The sequence below is a fragment of the Prionailurus viverrinus genome, chromosome C2 (assembly GCF_022837055.1).
Source record: "Prionailurus viverrinus isolate Anna chromosome C2, UM_Priviv_1.0, whole genome shotgun sequence".
Lineage (NCBI taxonomy): Eukaryota > Metazoa > Chordata > Mammalia > Carnivora > Felidae > Prionailurus > Prionailurus viverrinus.
The window spans coordinates 12,229,422-12,246,511 of record NC_062569.1 but is presented as its reverse complement, the minus strand read 5'-3'; the positions used below and the strand labels follow the sequence as shown (position 1 = coordinate 12,246,511).

Genomic DNA, 17,090 nt, shown 5'->3' with positions numbered 1-17,090 from the left:
CCTGCTTAAGATTCTCTCTGTCTCTCTCTCACTCTCCCTCTGCCCTTCCCTCCCCATCTCTCTCTCTCTCTCTCTCTAATTAAAAAAAAAAAGTGACCCTTCTAAAATAGAAGTTGAATCACATCAATACCCTGTTCAGATTGTCCAATGTTATTTCTGCCTGAATCTAAGTCCCCACCCACAGGGCCCAGTGTACTGACTCCCAGATACTTCTGTGATGTAATCATCTACCACTCACTCCATGATTCCCTCTGCTTCAGCCTTGCTTACCTCCACAGTGGTCCTTGAACATACTAAGAATGTTGCTCCTCAGGCCTTTCACTGACCATATCCTCAATCTAGAATACGCTTCCCCCAGACACCCAGATGGTCCCCTCCCTCACTTCCTTAGTCTCCCCTCAAATGTCACCTTATTAGAGAGGCCCTACCCCAACCAACTTTTCTCCAATAGCACACGCTTCTCTCCTCTCCATACTCTTCCCCTCTATTCTCCCTAATTTTTCTTCAAAATTCTTATTACCACCTGATTTGTTACATATTTACTTGTTGTCTGCCTCAACTAGACTGAAAGCCTCAGAGGAGCGGGCACTTTGTCTCATTCACTGCATATCCCTGGCACCTAGATAGTTGCCCAGGATGTACTAGGCACACCATCTATATGTTCAAGGAGTGAATGAATTACAATTAACCTTTTGTTGGAAAATTATTCTTGACCATTCAGCCAAATACATGATTGGGGGTGGTGTATCTGAATATGTGAAGGATCAAAGAATGGACTTTTTAAAGTATCTGGTAACAGTTATTCTTTTCATTGATCAAGGAACTATCATCTCTCAAGAAAAGGTCCAACGGGAGCTGAGCCATGGCTATCGGGTTCCCGATAGAAGACAAAACAAGAGACAAATCCCCACTTTGCTATAACTGCTTTTTCCATTTTACTCAAGGTGTTGGCTAAAAAACAGACAGCTTCCAACCGACTCATTCAATCATTTAGCTAAAATCCCAGCGGAACTCAATTCACTTCTAAAATGCATTGAGAAAACCCAGTAAAGAGGAGATGACAGGAATAGAAAAGTCGGTAACATTCAGTGGGCGCTAATGTTGCTTTTTATTTCATGAAACCTGAGTTATTGCAAATATCAATTTCAGGAACATTTTATGTAGACATTAAAACAAAGAAGCAACAAGATATGTAAAACACACATGCACACACACACACACACACACACACACACACACAAATAGTTATCACCAGAGAATAAAGTGATTCAGAGAAAGATTAAAATATTCTTTGACTGATGGAGATATTGAGAAAGCACACACCTGAAGTGAAAACATGGAATAGAGCAATAGTACACATCTGCTTTTTACTCTTCAAAATGTAATCAACACAGTTGACGATATCGTATGGAAGCTTATTGAATATGCGAAGTCTAATACTCTTCAATCTTTTTTGCCTCCCAAATCAGAGTTCTAATCAGATTCACAACCTTACCTGTGGAACTCCGCACCCACACCTCTGAATTCTGTTTATTTCTTAGTCAAATAGAATTCTCCTAGAAACCCAGGACCAGGATCAGAGACAGAATTACAATCACCCGCTCCCAAGAGGAACAGGGGAGGTGTCTGCACTGAAAAGGCCTCCAATTCCCAGATTCTCTGCCTAATATAAACCACTTAATAGTCTACACTGACGTTTCAAAGCTTGATAAAGGGAATGTTGTATAACCCTGGACTTCATTCTGGTTATTTCCTATACGCAGAGAATAAGATAAGAAATGGGCCCCTCACGCCGAGAGAGATACATAGCTGGAGACATCTGTATCTAATGTCTACTCCAAGCTAATGGCACAAGCGCTTTGGGAAGTGAATGAGTACCATTGCTTTCATTAAAAAGGCCATGCTACAAAGTGTCCTTATCCTTATCTCTAATTTAAGTTATTTAGAATAGATCACGGTTAATTTTAACTTTTGAGAATAAACATTCAGCTGCACAAAAGATACATCTTTGTAAAGTAAACATCTTAAACAGTTCCTCTGTTCAAAAATATATATACTTCTGATGCCCCTAAACACTTGTGCTACAGATGCCATGGCCGTATTTTCAAACTGACTCGGGTCGCTGAAATATTAGCTATCTCTTTGCTGGCAAAACATCGGAGTTATTACTCAGTCTTCACAAGGTTGCACTAAGCCACTGGTTTCAGATTTTGCCTTGCCTCAGAATCACCTGGAAAGCTACTTCAAATACAGAATGTTGAGTCGCACTTGAAATACAAAGGGTCTGGTTCGGTAGGTCTGGGCAGGGCTGAGAACCTGTATTTCTAACAAGTTCCATGGCAATGTTGATGCTCCTAGTGGAGGGACCACCAACTCGAGAACCACTGCTTTCAACTATTAATTTACATGTTCTTGAAAAGGGCAATCGAAGCTTAGAACCCAGGCCCTGTGTGGTACTTACTAAATAAACTCTCTTCGAGGCTGTGTCCTAAAGACAATTTTTGAGCAAGTCCATTTTTTCACTTCCTCCTTTCTAGCAACACTAGTGCCCAGGCAGCTAAAGAGTCCTTAACACTATTTGCTTAGCATTTCCGCTTTGACAGGCCAGACCAGGGCACCTTTCCTATTTCTCACCAGAAGGGCCACAGTCTCCATGTCCCCAGATCCCCAGGACAGGACCCGTGCCTCTGGGGAACCAAAAGCCACAGCTACATGTCTCTCCCCAGTAGGTCTATCTCGTCCAGGAGGAAGTCCATGTCCTCCCGGCTCACTTGAGGGCTGATCACCACCTGGCGGAAGAAGTTGACCTTCCCCCGGTGGGGCTGGTAGCCCAGCATCAGGCTTCCCTTCTTCATCATCCGCTCCTTAATGGTTGGGGCCACCTGCACGGGCGAGAGGAGGGAGGCGGTGAAAGACAGAGCGCATTCCTGCTGCATTCCAACCAGGCATCTGATACTCGCTGGCATCCACTGTGGACCCCGTTCCCTTGCGCACAACAAGGTCAACGTTCATAATAATCTACTGAGAACCTGCAGCATATGAAGGCTGATCCAATGGCTTTAGATCAGTTAATTCATTTAACCTTCACAGTGACTTCATGAGGGAGATACAGATATCCCCATTTTTGGATGAGGAAATTGAGGTACAAGGTGATCAGTCTGAGGTCCCATGTTCAGAAAAAGTCAGTGAAAGAGAAGGCAGCCTCACCTAAGCCCACACTCTGAACCCTAAATCATTAGGCACTGCTGTCTCTTTCAAAACAACCCAGTGTCCCCAGAGAGCACAGATTTAAAAGTATCAGATGTCACATTCCCAACTTTGAACTAAAAACTCTTCCAGTTCAAGCATGTTTTTATTTTTTTAAGTTTTACTTAAGTTTGAGAGAGAGAGAAAGAGAGTGAGGGGGGAGGAGGAGAGAGAAAGAATCCCAAGCAGGCTACAGACTGTCAGTGTGGAGCCTGATGAGGGGCTCAAACTCATAAACCCTGAGATCATGACCTGAGCCGAAATCAAGTTTGGGATGCTTAACTGACTGAGCCACCCAAATGCCCCTCCAGTTCAGGCATCTTAAATAAAGAAAATTAGCCTTGGGTGGGAACACACACACACACACACACACACACACACACACACACACACACACAATAACAGTCTTGCATCGATAGTCTACAAAGGAAAACATGAATACAGATATTATGCACGGTTCTGCTTTGAAGACTAATATTTTATTAGTTTATTAATAGTATGTGTGAAACATAAACACTCTTTTATTAAGAGGTGTAAAGGCAGGAATAAAACAGGAAGCCCCTATTTTAAAGATTTCCAGGTAACACAGGGAAAATGGGACCTGATAATCCAACTGTACAAATTTTTCTAAAAGTTTAATGTTTGAAGAAATTAGTCCAATTTAAGAACAAAATGGAAAAATCAGCCCATTTTCATATCGGTAGTGTGACCACCCAAGAACTAGGTTATAAACTTTTAAAAGAGCAAAGCTGCTCTTTGAAATACCAAGTCAAACAATTTAAAAGAGCGCACTCTTCCTGGCTTGGAAAGGCAAGCAAAGGTTTTCCATTTTCCTTTTAACTGTTTCAAAATTTGAGTGCGCCTACATGAACATATGATGAAAATATAATGAGTTTATGTTCTCATCTCCTCAGAAAGATGAGTCTTACTTAATTCAGAAGGGAAGAAAGCATACATAAATAACACCAAGCATGATGTGCTTTGAAATTCCTTACATTAGGGGCAAAATTCTCTGTTCCCGCGAGCCTATTTCAGGGTGTGACCATCCCACACCGTTCTAGTCTTTAAACATACCTATGTTTTGTCAGATATCCCCCTGAAAACAAGCCAAACTACTTTCTCTGACATTCCTCTTGAGCTATTGCAAAGCTTGTGGAAAAATTGGGGGTTTTAGACCTCTATTGGCAGGATGTGTTAGACTCACCCACAGAGCCTTCCAGGGGTGTGTAAGGATAATTTTAACTAAGTACTTTTTCCCCATATGTGCTAATTTTAGAACCTAAATCTTGCATAACGTGGACTACTCTAAGCCTACGACAGCAAAAACAAACATCCATTAAGCACAACCACATTGCCATTCTAGCAAAGTATTGGTGTTCTCTCACTGTATAATGAGACATGAAAAGAAAATCTATGAGCATGAAAGAAAAAAAAATATAGAAAAAGAAGATGAAGTCAGAGGTCAAGTTAGTGAAAAAATATGAACGATCAAGTTCTACAGATTGCTGGAAGTATGTCACAAATTTTACCTGAGCTCTTTAGAGATTAGGAAAGCAGGGTTAAATAAACATCATCTCCAATCTCTGCAAAATTTAGTGACAAATGTTCAGTGGATGCTAAAAGGAAGCAAGTAGGGAACACTCTACATACCTATGCTCTACGTATATCTGTTTGAAACTCTTAAATATGAATGCTCCAAGCATCCACTGAGTTTTCTTGCCAAGCTCTGTATTTAAGTATCATTTGTTATTGGAATTATAAAAATCTTGTGAAATGATATATAAGCAAATGAAAGGTGAATGCAAAAAAAGAGAGTGCTTTCCATAAAAACTAATTTGAAGCCTTTGGAAAGGCTGGATGAAGTCGGGCGGGGGGGGGGTGGGTGGGTTGCTAAACATCCCCGCAAGTCAGGTGCAGGAACAGAACTGGAAAAGCCTTCAAGCAGAATCTAGAGTCTAGACTGATTCTGCACACAGATGGCCACACAGCTGCCACACCCTCACTCTGCTTACAGAAACAGGGGCTGGACGGGACAGATGACTCCTGTAGTTAACGTAAGAACGGTAAAGGCCCTTTGATCATCGGATCCCCACTCAAGAAAAACCTCACTTACTTTTGGAAAGCTTTTAGAAAAAATCCTCATTTGACAGGGAAAAGAAAACAGCAGCCTCCCACCGAAAGATGGGGGAAATAAATACACATAGATATATTTTAAGTTAAAATGTTTAAGTCACGTATGCATCACATTTTCTTCTAGGAGTATTTGCTGTAACTGACCAATCCTCACCACCTTGGGTAGGAGGGTTTCTTGTGTGACTATGGATGTGAATGTGTGCGTGTGCATGTAGGTATGTGTGTGTGTGCACATGTCTGTGCACAAGCACATGTACATTACACTTTTTAACCCACCGTTTGTCATTTAGTGCTCTCAAAAACCTTCCTGTTTTGTCACAAAGCAACGAGGAACCATGGTTTGACTCAGGTTCATGACAAAGGTACATTTAGTTTTATTTCAAACAAGTGGCCTCTTGATGTAAATGGAAGGTATGAGGGAAAAATACAATAGCACCATTGCTGATAACTATAACGTGGGTCACATAACACACATATCTGGCCAGGAGAGTCACAGACTATCAGTTTTAGAGCTTATGGGTTGTGGTTCTGCTGACTTTTTTTAAAACAAAAATTCCTTTCATATTCATCTCTTTCTTCCTCTTGGTACCCAGGGGCATATAACAGGCTCTGGACTATAGCCAATTTTAAATTTAAAACAGGCATGTTCTTGGCTCAAGCCTAGTCTTCATTGTCTATTCCTGTTTACTTTTGAATAACCCTATTTCCCCCTTCCCAGTAATATTTTATGCCTTCCCTTTGGAGAGCATTAGAATTTGGATCCCAGCTCACAAAGTGTCAGAGGCTCACACGAGGCAATTATCAAAATGAATCTGTCAGTTTTGCCTTTCTTGTGAGCAAACCAAAAATATTCTCGAATGTGTGCAAGAAAGATAAAAGAGGACCCGTCGGCTCTTTCAATATAAAGATATTTTGGGTCTTTACAATTCTTGTCATTGTAGAATGGGCCTCCGCGGCTAAATACACATATACATGGGAACCAAACTTCTAAGCCACCTTTTGCCACTGATGTTCAAAAAATTATAAATAAATGACTAAATATCTATGTGACTCAGAACAAACTAAGCAAGGGTTTAGCAGTACAACACTTATTTTATTTATGTGCCCATGCATATATGATTAATTCCTAGAGGTGATTAATCACTCCTAGGCAAGAAGGGAAGATCTCCTTTATCTATGAACGCTTTGCGGGGAAAAGCAAGCCATAAGCCACACCAGGGCTGATACTCACTAAATCTCTGTCACAAATTATAATTGTAGCAGTGGGACTGGTTTACCCTTGTTGCCAACAAATATTTTACCAACTCTTCACAATCTCCAATGTGCTTTCACATATCTGATTCCCACGAACTCACATTAAAGCTTATTTGAAAGGAACCCGTGTTTTGCAATTTAGAGACCAAGAATGGTCTCATTAACGGCCAGCTTATCATATTTGCACCTAAAAAAAAAATCACCTATTTTCTATTTATAGAACTCCACGCACAACCCAATGCTGGATAACCTGGATATTCTCTTTTGCTGATCGAAGCAGAGAAATAGTCCTAATCCGACAGGATGGGATATTCACAGGGGAAAGAAAATATGCACAAACTAAATGTAAGTATCTGAATATCGCCCCTAAATGGAGCATGCATGGAGGAAAGCAATTTGGTAGGAGTGAGATTGCTTTCCAGCTCTCAATTATTTTACTGCTGGTTTTCCTTCAAATTGTAAATCAAATTCTTTTCGCATGCCTCAGTGCCCTGGTCCCTGCATCTTAAGTGGAGGAAGATCCTGACATTTCTATTTGGTTGCACAGAAACTTAATCGACACGTTTCTGTAGGATTGCTGTCCCCCCACCCCCGCCACCTTAAATTATGTTCCAGCAATGATTTAGTCATTTAAACAGAATTCTGTTGTCACAGTCCTGCAGCATAAAATAGCATTTGATATTTAAAAGTTGCTTAAACCCAAGGGAAAAATAGAAAACGAAACTCTCATTCTGGCCAACTACAGTCATTTGATAACAAGTAACTGACCAGACACTAGCATAGCCTTTCAAGAAAATAAAATTTCATGTCCATTAAGTGGTATTTCGTCTTAAAAATTTGTAACATATTTAAGGTTGACGGTAACACATTTTCGATACACAAAGTGTCTCTCAAACTGTGAGGAGGAGGTTTATTTTTTCCAATGCATTGCAGAAATACTTTTGTGAAATGCAACAAATGCGAACTATTGATTGAAAATGAATTACTAAATAAAAATGTGGTAAAAGACAGAAAACTACAAGCCCCATTAAAAAAAAATTTTTAATTCAACAGTAAAGTTAATCTGTTAACGTGTCGTCAAAGTTTCTAAGCAGGAGCTCTTGAGTTCCATATTTTTCTTATCGCAGACTGGGAATATTCAGTTCATGGATCTGCAAAGGGCTAGAGATGACCTTTTGAAGTCTCTGCTGCTCTAACTCCCTTGGCTCCTTGTGGGTATAGATTATGCTAGTTATGAATCTTCATGTTATTTTGCATGTTTATTTACGCCTCTTGCCATGGTCCCCGTGCCATTTTGAATGCTGTCTTGTATTCCATCACAACACTATGCCTTAGTTTACCTAAATCATTTCCCAGTTGTTAAATCTTGGGCCTGCTTCAGTCATGATGGCATTTCAGTGAAACCATGGACCCAATCGTGAAACCTCTACATCAGTGTTTCAAAAACTCGTGCAAAGATTATAATAGTAAATGGCTCAAAATGGTCTAAACTTCAGGACTCACGTACGCCTATTCCCATTATCTGCTGTGCAGGTGAAATCAAGTCACATTTTTTTCACCTGTAGAATACACAGCATCACAACACCTAGGGTGGCCGTGAAGACAAATCCATAATTAAAAGAGATGATGCTTTTGCAGCTAATATGAGGGACAAATACTATATAAGCTTCTACTCTGACTCTAGACAACAATACGACCCAGAGCTTCTAATAAATCCAGACAGACTTGTAGTTTTGCTAAATTCTCCCACAAACCATGAACAAATCAATGCTCCTCAAACTCCAGATTTTTAGAGCTCTTGTCTCAATTTCAATTTAATTAACCTACATTCCATTTTCTCCAAGGAAGCAAAGATTCTTTGGAGGTAGGAGGCTAAACTCACAATAATTTGCAGATATTGTGGGTAGAACATATAGTGGGCAGGCAAGCTAATAAACTGAAGAGTAAATTACGAGACTAGTATTGTAATTAACATCTTGTTCTAAGATTACCTTGCCTGAAAGAAACTTATGTCAAATGCGGAAAATTATCTACAATATTTTTCTCTCTATAAAAAGTCACTTGAGGGGCACCTGGGTAGCTCAGGCCGTTGGGCGTCCGACTTTGGCTCAGGTCATGATCTCATGGTTTGTGGGTTCGAGCTCCGCATCAGGCTCTGTGCTGACAGCTCAGAGCCTGGAGCCTGCTTTGGATTCTGTGTCTCCCTCCCTCCCAGCCCCTCCCTCGCTCATGCTGAGAAATAGACATTAAAAAATAGACATTAAAATAGACATTAGTGTCTCTCTCTCTCAGAAATAGACATTAAAAAAAAAAAAGAAAGAAAGAAAAAGTCACTTGAAAGAGTTTTAAATTTGCCTCTATCTACACTAAACTCCATACCTCCTTGGCCTCTTCTGTATTCCCCACAACAGTTTATGGACATACCGAGACCACACGTCTCCATACATGGTTAAGCAAAGAAACACGAAGAAAGGAATAAAATGGAGGCTAATGTTCAGCGGCTATACTTGAATGTTAGTTATTTTAGATCTGAGAGACGAACTTTTTTCTTTAAAGGGTTAGCTAGTAACTATTTTAGGTTTTGTTAGCCATGCAATCTCTGTTGCAAATACTCAACTCCCCCATCACTAGCATGGAAGCAGCTCTAGACAATATAAATGAGCAACGCTGTGTTCTGTTAAAACTTTATGTAGGGACAATGAAATTGAACATATGGTTTTCACATATCAGGAAATACTAAGCTGCTCGTGATGACCTTTAAACCAGTTCAAAATGTTAAAGCCATTCGTAGTTCCTGGGCTATAAATCAATAGGTGATGAGCTAGATTTGGTTGTGGACATATGAACCGACTCCCTGGTCAAAATGGAAAGATACGCGATGATATGTAAAATCTACCCTTTCAAAGGAAAAAGCGCATAGAAACTTATATTCATTGGTTTTTTTCTTTGTGCTTTGTTTTGTTTTCAGAAATTCTACATTGAGTCAGGAAATGCCAACAGTCTTCTTGACTGTCCTTCTCCAGCAGAGCATGAAACCGGTACCACAGATGGGTGGACAGGCTTTGTCACTCTGACTTTCTTCCAGCAGTTATCCCTGACCAATCCCGAAAAGTAACTTGCTTTATATTTTCTTCTCAAATAATCTGATTTCCAATACAAAGCCTTGCCAGTAACTAACGTTATACACTTGTCAAAACCCATAGAACTATATACTTTCAGAGGTGAGCTCTATCTGTATGTAAACTTTTAAATTAATAAATGAATTCCTTTAAAAATAAAAGAGGCTCGGGGCGCCTGGGTGGCTCAGTCGGTTGAGCGTCCGACTTCGGCCCAGGTCATGATCTCACGGTTCGTGAGTTCGAGCCCTGTGTCAGGCTCTGTGCTGACAGCTCAGAGCCTGGAGCCTGCTTCGGATTCTGTGTCTCCCTCTCTCTCTGCCCCTCCCCAGCTCGCACTCTGTCTCTGTCAAAAATAAGTTAAAAAAAAAAAAAATAAAATAAATAAATAAAATAAAAATAAGAGAGGCTCTAAGGAGACACGGAGCTTTAAGAGATTAGGCAAATAACTTTAATTCCCAAAGCCCAGTTTCCTCATCTCTAGGCAGGAGATGATAATAGGATAGTGCCCCTTCATTCAACTGATAAAATATGGAATATGATACTATAGTGCAGCATGTGATGCGAACAGATGGTACTTGATGAAGATTAATATTCTTATTCAAACAAAGTCTAGAGCACAAACTCTAGAAAGGAAACGGAGGTCTAAATTGGGATGTTTCTTTCCAGTTCTGTCACTCACCGCATGTCCTTAAGCAAATCACATAATTTCCCCATAGCCCTGAAATGAGAAGGGTCATGGTAGCCACTTTTGGGTGCACAAGATAAAACTATTTTGGACGCAGTGGCACTTGAAGTTTTTCTTCATGGTGAGCGGTGCGGCCTAGTGGAAATTGACTGGCTCAAAGTTTTTATAGAGGCTCTACAGCACATTACATCAAACATTTAAATGTACCCACTGTGCTTATTAAATGTGATTCACACATGATAATGGAAGATTTCAGGTGAGTTGTGGGTGACTAAGCTAACATAAATTTTTGTTTGATGTCTGATTTTCCACTTTCTCTTTTGCATTTTGAGGCGATTTTTAAAAAACAGCAAATATTTTTATATATCCCTGTACAATTCCTCTGTCCCCGCCCTAATTTTTCCTGATGGCTAAATAAACTGGAGTTTACTGAGTGACCAATTTTCCTGTTTCCTCAGGACAGATCAATTTATACCTGTAATTATCAATATGTGCCTTTCATTATTATAAGTGAGTCTAGATGCTGAGTTATAGGTTTAGAATAACCATACATAAACCAAGAGGCTAGTTTAGACTGACCTGGGACCTAATTCCTGAAATTCGATGTGGCTTTGGACCAACATTTAACTCCTCTGGGACTCACCTTCTTCTGTCAAGACCTGATAATCCCTTGTAGGATTGTCAGGTGGACTGAATGAAATAATACATATGAATGCACCAAGAATACAATCCGGCACCTTCTAGACACTAGTATTATTAAGTTTCTTAAAATGAATTTGTTTTTAATCAATTTACATTCATACCTGGTCTTTTATCACATTCTTTCATTATCATCTCTTGAGAGATGAGCATTTGAAAGTTATGTGAAAACACGATTTGTAATTTATTCTTTCTCCCCAAAGCATCTAAACTGTATTTAAATAATTCTGAGATGTTGTGAGTTAGGAGTTTTAGAAATTAAATCTCGCACCTCATGTATGCCACTTCTGTATTAATCTTCCATTTAAGTTCCAAGTTTTTCCCAACATTTAGCAAAGTAAACTTCTTTTTCCTTTAAAAAGGAAGACAGTAGTTGAGCATCTTGGCAGTTTGGCGGTGGGAGTGGGCAGTGGGCAGGGAAAGAAGCTTTCCACTGAAATGTATTGTGGGCAGGGATGAGTTTCTATCGTATGTTAGAAATTTCCGCGTGTCGTATAAGTATTTTGCAGGAAGCAGAAATACTTTCTAAGTAAAAATTTACTTCTTCTTTGGACACGTGGAAAAGTCGTAAACTGAAAAGGTCATCTGTCCCCATATCCATGAACTTGTGCCCAAAATTGTACAGTCTCCTTGTGCTGTCCCACCACTTATATTTTTATCAAAGGAAGACCAAAGAGAAGTATTAGGTGTTCCCCAAATGTGTCTGGAGATACAAATCAACTGGATCAGGGGGTCCCAATCCAGAGCATCTGAATTTGAATCTCAGTGTGTTAGACCTGGTCGTCTTCATATTTACCAGGCACTTCAAATGCTTGTTATCATGACGCAAGTTTGAGAACACGGCGAATGACAGTCCTTTACCTAAGACCCTGGGACAGGTGACGATGGGATGAGAGGTGAGAGATCTTTGGGACCAGAAAAACAACTTTAAGAGAGGAGGGGAGAGGAGATTGGGAATCTCCCCTTCCTGAATTTCTTATGTCAATTTTATAATAAAATAAGACTTAGCTGGCAGGAGATACTGTGATCCTGAAAAATAAAAAAATAAAGAAATAATAAGCCAGTCACCTTCAAAGAAATTGCTGGCCAACTTTTCTATGAATCGCAAAACCTGATAAAGTGTTCAAAACACTTAACCGTGGCCCAGGAAACAATAAAGCTCTTTGTCTTGATTGCTAGGAGAATCAGTTTGCGTCTTTCCATATATTTTCTGCCATTCCTTACCTGTCCAATTCTCTTCTTACTCCTGCACACAACGCTCACTCATTCCCCTGGTATCTGCCCCCCTGTAATTTAGATCTGAGTTACATTGGTATAAATCTCCCGAGCTTAAATTATGTAAAATTGGTGGTCTATAGCCCATAAAATCAGATGCATCTAAAGGATCATTTCAGCTTGGCAGAACATGGAGAAATAGGCCACACTCAGAGTGGACATACCTCTTTTCAAATAGGGATTTTTATCCATATTTTCCTCCAGAGTATATCTCAAAATCAGACGCGCACAAAATGAAAAAGTGTTTCGACTTCAAAGCACTGTCCTGTTCATGCCCTTTCCAATACAGAGGAGCTAAGCCACGAAAACAGAGTTTAGAATCCTGGAAAGGCCGAAGGACACAGTTAGATTCACATTTGGTGTTTACAACGTGGAAATGACAATGACAGCAATTCCAATAAACCTAATGTCAGTCATATATTCAAGGCAGCTGAAATGAACAGTCATAAAAATAAACCAAACTGAACTGAAAGCGTTAGCTGAAGAGTGGACACAATAAACGTTTTACACACTCTATAAAGCAAAAACTTAATCCTCAATTGTGTCACAGGAGCCATGTGAGCTAATAGCTGCTCGGTAACTGTTGTGGGCCAACCCCCAACTTTTCGCCCATTTTGGGAGATCCCTGTCTCGTTCCTTAATTTGACAAGTTATTCGGTAATTCTTTCCTTAAAATGGCAGCCGCCCTGGGGTCCTATCACCTCGCTAGGGGCTTTTGTGTCTAAGTGTTTTGGATTGCTTGCCAAGACTCTCTGCATTTCACGTCTGAAGGTCAAGGGTGCTCAACACCTCCCAGTGCTTCAACTAAACCTGCCCAAGGAAGAGTCACGTTGCCCAAAATGCCAACGATGCCCCTGTTGAGAAACATGGATCATGAGCCCCTTGTGCTCCAGGGACACCTCCGGGTCCTTTTGGTTTCTCTCAAGAGTTCTGACCCTTGCTTTGGTCCAGAACACAGGACTCAACTGATGACTCGGCAAAGGGAATGGGATCTTCAGAGGCCAACAGTACTTTCTGTTGGCTCCCTTAGGCCCTTTTTAATTTTTTCCTGCTTTACTGAGGTATAATTGACAACGAAAAACTGTGTGTAATTACAGTGTACAATGTGACTTTTTGCTGTACATATACATTGTGAAGGGATGGCTCAAAGATTCTTAACATACTCCAAGAGTATCACCCCATGCGAAAGGATAAAGTGAGTATCGTCCAGGTTTCTCCCTAGGTCCTCTGGGCGGTGGTCCATATTTCTAAATGCTGCATCTGGCAGGGCAGGGACACAGCTTGGAAGCCTCCAGCTAGTTCCAGCACGACTGCCTTCTAGAGCCAGGGGCTCAGACTCACCAGCTTTTTGCGACAGGGAGGTATATTCCTATCCTTCCCACACACTCATGAGGTAAGGAGTACCCAGTACGCCTTCTAAAGTGGATGAGAGTCTGATTCCTTTCCCGACAGGTTTTCCCAGGGTAACTTTCCCTGAGAAGTCTTTTCCCCTTGGACAACTGGCAAAGGGCAACTGGCAGCTGAAATTCTGTCTTCTGACTCAGCCATTACCAACAAGCCTCTAACTGCCAGTGAGGCTGTTTGAGGCATAAATGCCAAACCCCTACCCAGCGGCAGCGCAGGCACAGATGTGGGAGGCGGTCCTGTGTTGGCACAGCAATAATTTTAAGGTGCAGAACCTGCATTTAGGCTCAGGGGGCTAAGCTTCCTGAATTGCAGAATTATGGGCTTTTAGAGTAGATTCTGGGCCTGACAGGCAGGGAGTAAAACAGGAAGTGATCCCATGATGTTACGCTGCTCTGAACTGAGAGACATCTTACTCTGCCCAGCCTGCCGACACGTCCGATTATGCCTCGGTGAGGTGCTCACTGGCCCGAACCCACCTACCTGCAGCCACTCCCCTGTATCCTCATCTCGCTTAGAGGTTGTTTTGTTTTGTTTGCACTGATAATTGCTTCTGGAGTAAACTGAAGTCCAAATTGTCTTTTTGACCTTTTCTGGTTTGGTAGAACACAGCTGTCCACTGACCACCCCCAAGTTAGCTACACACACAAGATACACTCTCACCTCTTCCTATGGCTTGTCTTTGCATGTCTATTTATAAGTGCTTTGCATATCATTTCACTGCACTTAATTTACCGAGCTCTAGTGTATCCTAAAATGCCTGGTGTTTCGACCTCAGAGGCAAAACCCGAACTTTTAAAGACAGATGTTTTATGTACCTCACTTTTCTTTCTTTCTTTCTTTCTTTCTTTACTAAATCAAAGAGAGCTACCATGAGGGTATTTAAAAATAATTATTGTTCCTGTATTACTCATAAAAATATTGAGAAAATAAGTGTTATGTTCCTTGCTGAAATCTTTATAAATGCTCATAAAGGATTTTTTTTTTTACAATTAGTGCTGTAAATAGCAAGCAACAGCTTTTAACAGCAACCCAGTCCGCTTACTTAAGTAGCAAAATGCTTTAGGTTTGCACATTTTGTGCAAATTAACAAAAGCGATTATGCATTCTTCCTTATGGAGCTCACTCAACACTCTTTAAGTGCTTAAAATTGGACATTGCCTCTTCCTCAAAGTCATGGTGGTCCGGTTGGTTCCAGGGGGCTACAGGATAGAGAGGGCTGCAGAAGGGGAGCAGGGATGCCAGAGGGGCAGGAAGAAGGCCCAGAGCAGACAGGGCCCTTCTTGGCCTAAAGCAAGCCCCACCTTAGCTGTCTTTAATATATTAGAGTTCTATGTGAGAGTTTGTGGGACAACAAGGGCTCCGTCAGGTAAAAAACAAAAACAAAAACAAAAACAAAAAAACAAGTTTGAACTTGATTGGCAATGTATTTGTTATTATTATTCAAGACTGACCATTTTAAGATATCCAAAAAATACCCCTCAAGATGTTAGCTAAATGGATGCCTCGTTACATGCTGAGTCTAAGGGGCGAGGGGGGCTCTTGGTTGACATTCTTGACCAAGTTGGGGAAACTGAGGAAAGTCACAGAGAAACAGGTTGCAGAGTTGAGGATATGTCACACACGGCCAAACTATGTCCAAATGTAGCAACAATGAATAATTATTGGCCGTTTCACATAGCTGAACCTCAAGTATATCCTAGTATAGCTGCACTACGGAGCTGTATCACCTCCCATCTAAGGGCCGGTTTGTTTCTCCCACGTGATCATCATTCCATTCCTGTGTTTTTACTCTCTCATAATCACCCCAGAGTTTCAGCTTATCCATTTGCCATTTGAATGGCTTCCATTTGTAAACCACTTGTTCATGTTCCTTGACCGTTTTGTGTGATCGTCTTTCACTGATTTAGAAGAACGCTTTATTACTAAGAACATCAACTATCTGATTGCTTCACATGGTGCAAGTTGTTTATCTGCTTTTAATTTTGTTTTGGTTATTTCATGTACAGTTTTATTATGTATACAGTCAGACCTATCAACTACATCTGTATTTTTTTTCCAACATCCATTGTACCCTAGGCCAGTTAAATAAATATGGTTTTCTGATTTGATTGTGATGCTTAAAACCTTTAATCCATTTGAACGTTCCATTTGCACCTTACATAAGTTAGAGATGCACTCCTTGTATTTAACCAGGAGTCTCAACATCACTGAGGGAATAAGCCTGCCTTTCCCCAACATGTATTGGGGAATACATATGAATACTTAGGTCTGAGCTTTCTATTCTGTAAGATTGATATGTCTATTCTTAGAATAATCAAGCTGTTTTATTTATTACAGTCCATAAAATATCAAACGCCCCTTTCAGCATTCACCCTTCTCAAAATGTTCTTACCTATTACTACCCACCTGCTCTCTTAGATGATATTGAAAAACACTGTGACAAGTTAAAAACAAAAACAAAACCTTTCCATGATTATGATTAGAATTATATTCACGCTGCATATGAATTAGGGAAAAGTCAATCTTCTTATGTAGAATTTTGGTGTTTTTCAGCTTCTAAATGAGGTAGTTTTGTTTTTGTTTTTTAAAATATGGCTGCATGGTTTTTGGCATTCCTCTCAAAGAGATTTCCCGACCTGGAGAGGATTGGTGGCAGGCTAGGCACCAGTAATGTGGTAGATGTTGCACACCTCCAAGGTGAGGTTAGGAGAGGTACAGCAGTGTGCAGCTGATTCTCAGGGACCCTGGCTTCTTGAGGTCTAACTATCCCGAGCCCACCCCCTATGATGAACCCCAAGCCACCCAGAGAGGCGTCAGGTAGGGCTCTGGTTGACAGGCCCAAATGAGGTCCCAGCCAAGGGCTGGCATTAACCATCAAGTATGAGTGAATATGCTTCCAGAATATTCCAGCTCCAGCCACCGAATCACCCTCAGCTATTTTAGTCCTCCCAGATGAGGCTCCTGACATCCCATCCCCTCTGTCTGTGCTCTGTCTGAATTCTTAACCTCCGAAAGCCATGAGCATCATAAAATGGCTGTTTAAAGGTGCTTCATGTGGCATAATTTGTAAAACAGAAATTGTTACTGGGAACATTAAAGTTTTGGGGGGGTGTCCTTAAAGTTTCGTACTTTTGCAGTTTTCTTCTATAGGTACTATAATTATTTAACTCTCAGAGACTTAATGTATTTTTTGCTATTGTGGTTGAGAAAAATTATTCTTAAAGGCTCCCTTCTGATATAAATTTCAACTCTCCAGCTCCCAGGTTCTTACT

General features: G+C 40.7%; 1 protein-coding gene across 1 annotated transcript in view; it reads right to left on the bottom strand.

Moving 5' to 3' along the window:
• Positions 1-2,708: 2,708 nt before the first annotated feature.
• GADL1 (glutamate decarboxylase like 1) overlaps positions 2,709-17,090 on the bottom strand; it is a 138,227-nt gene continuing 123,845 nt past the window's right edge. The window contains exon 14 of the mRNA XM_047875748.1: positions 2,709-2,882. Coding sequence (XP_047731704.1) covers positions 2,709-2,882 — 174 coding nt within the window. The remainder of the gene's footprint in view (positions 2,883-17,090) is intronic.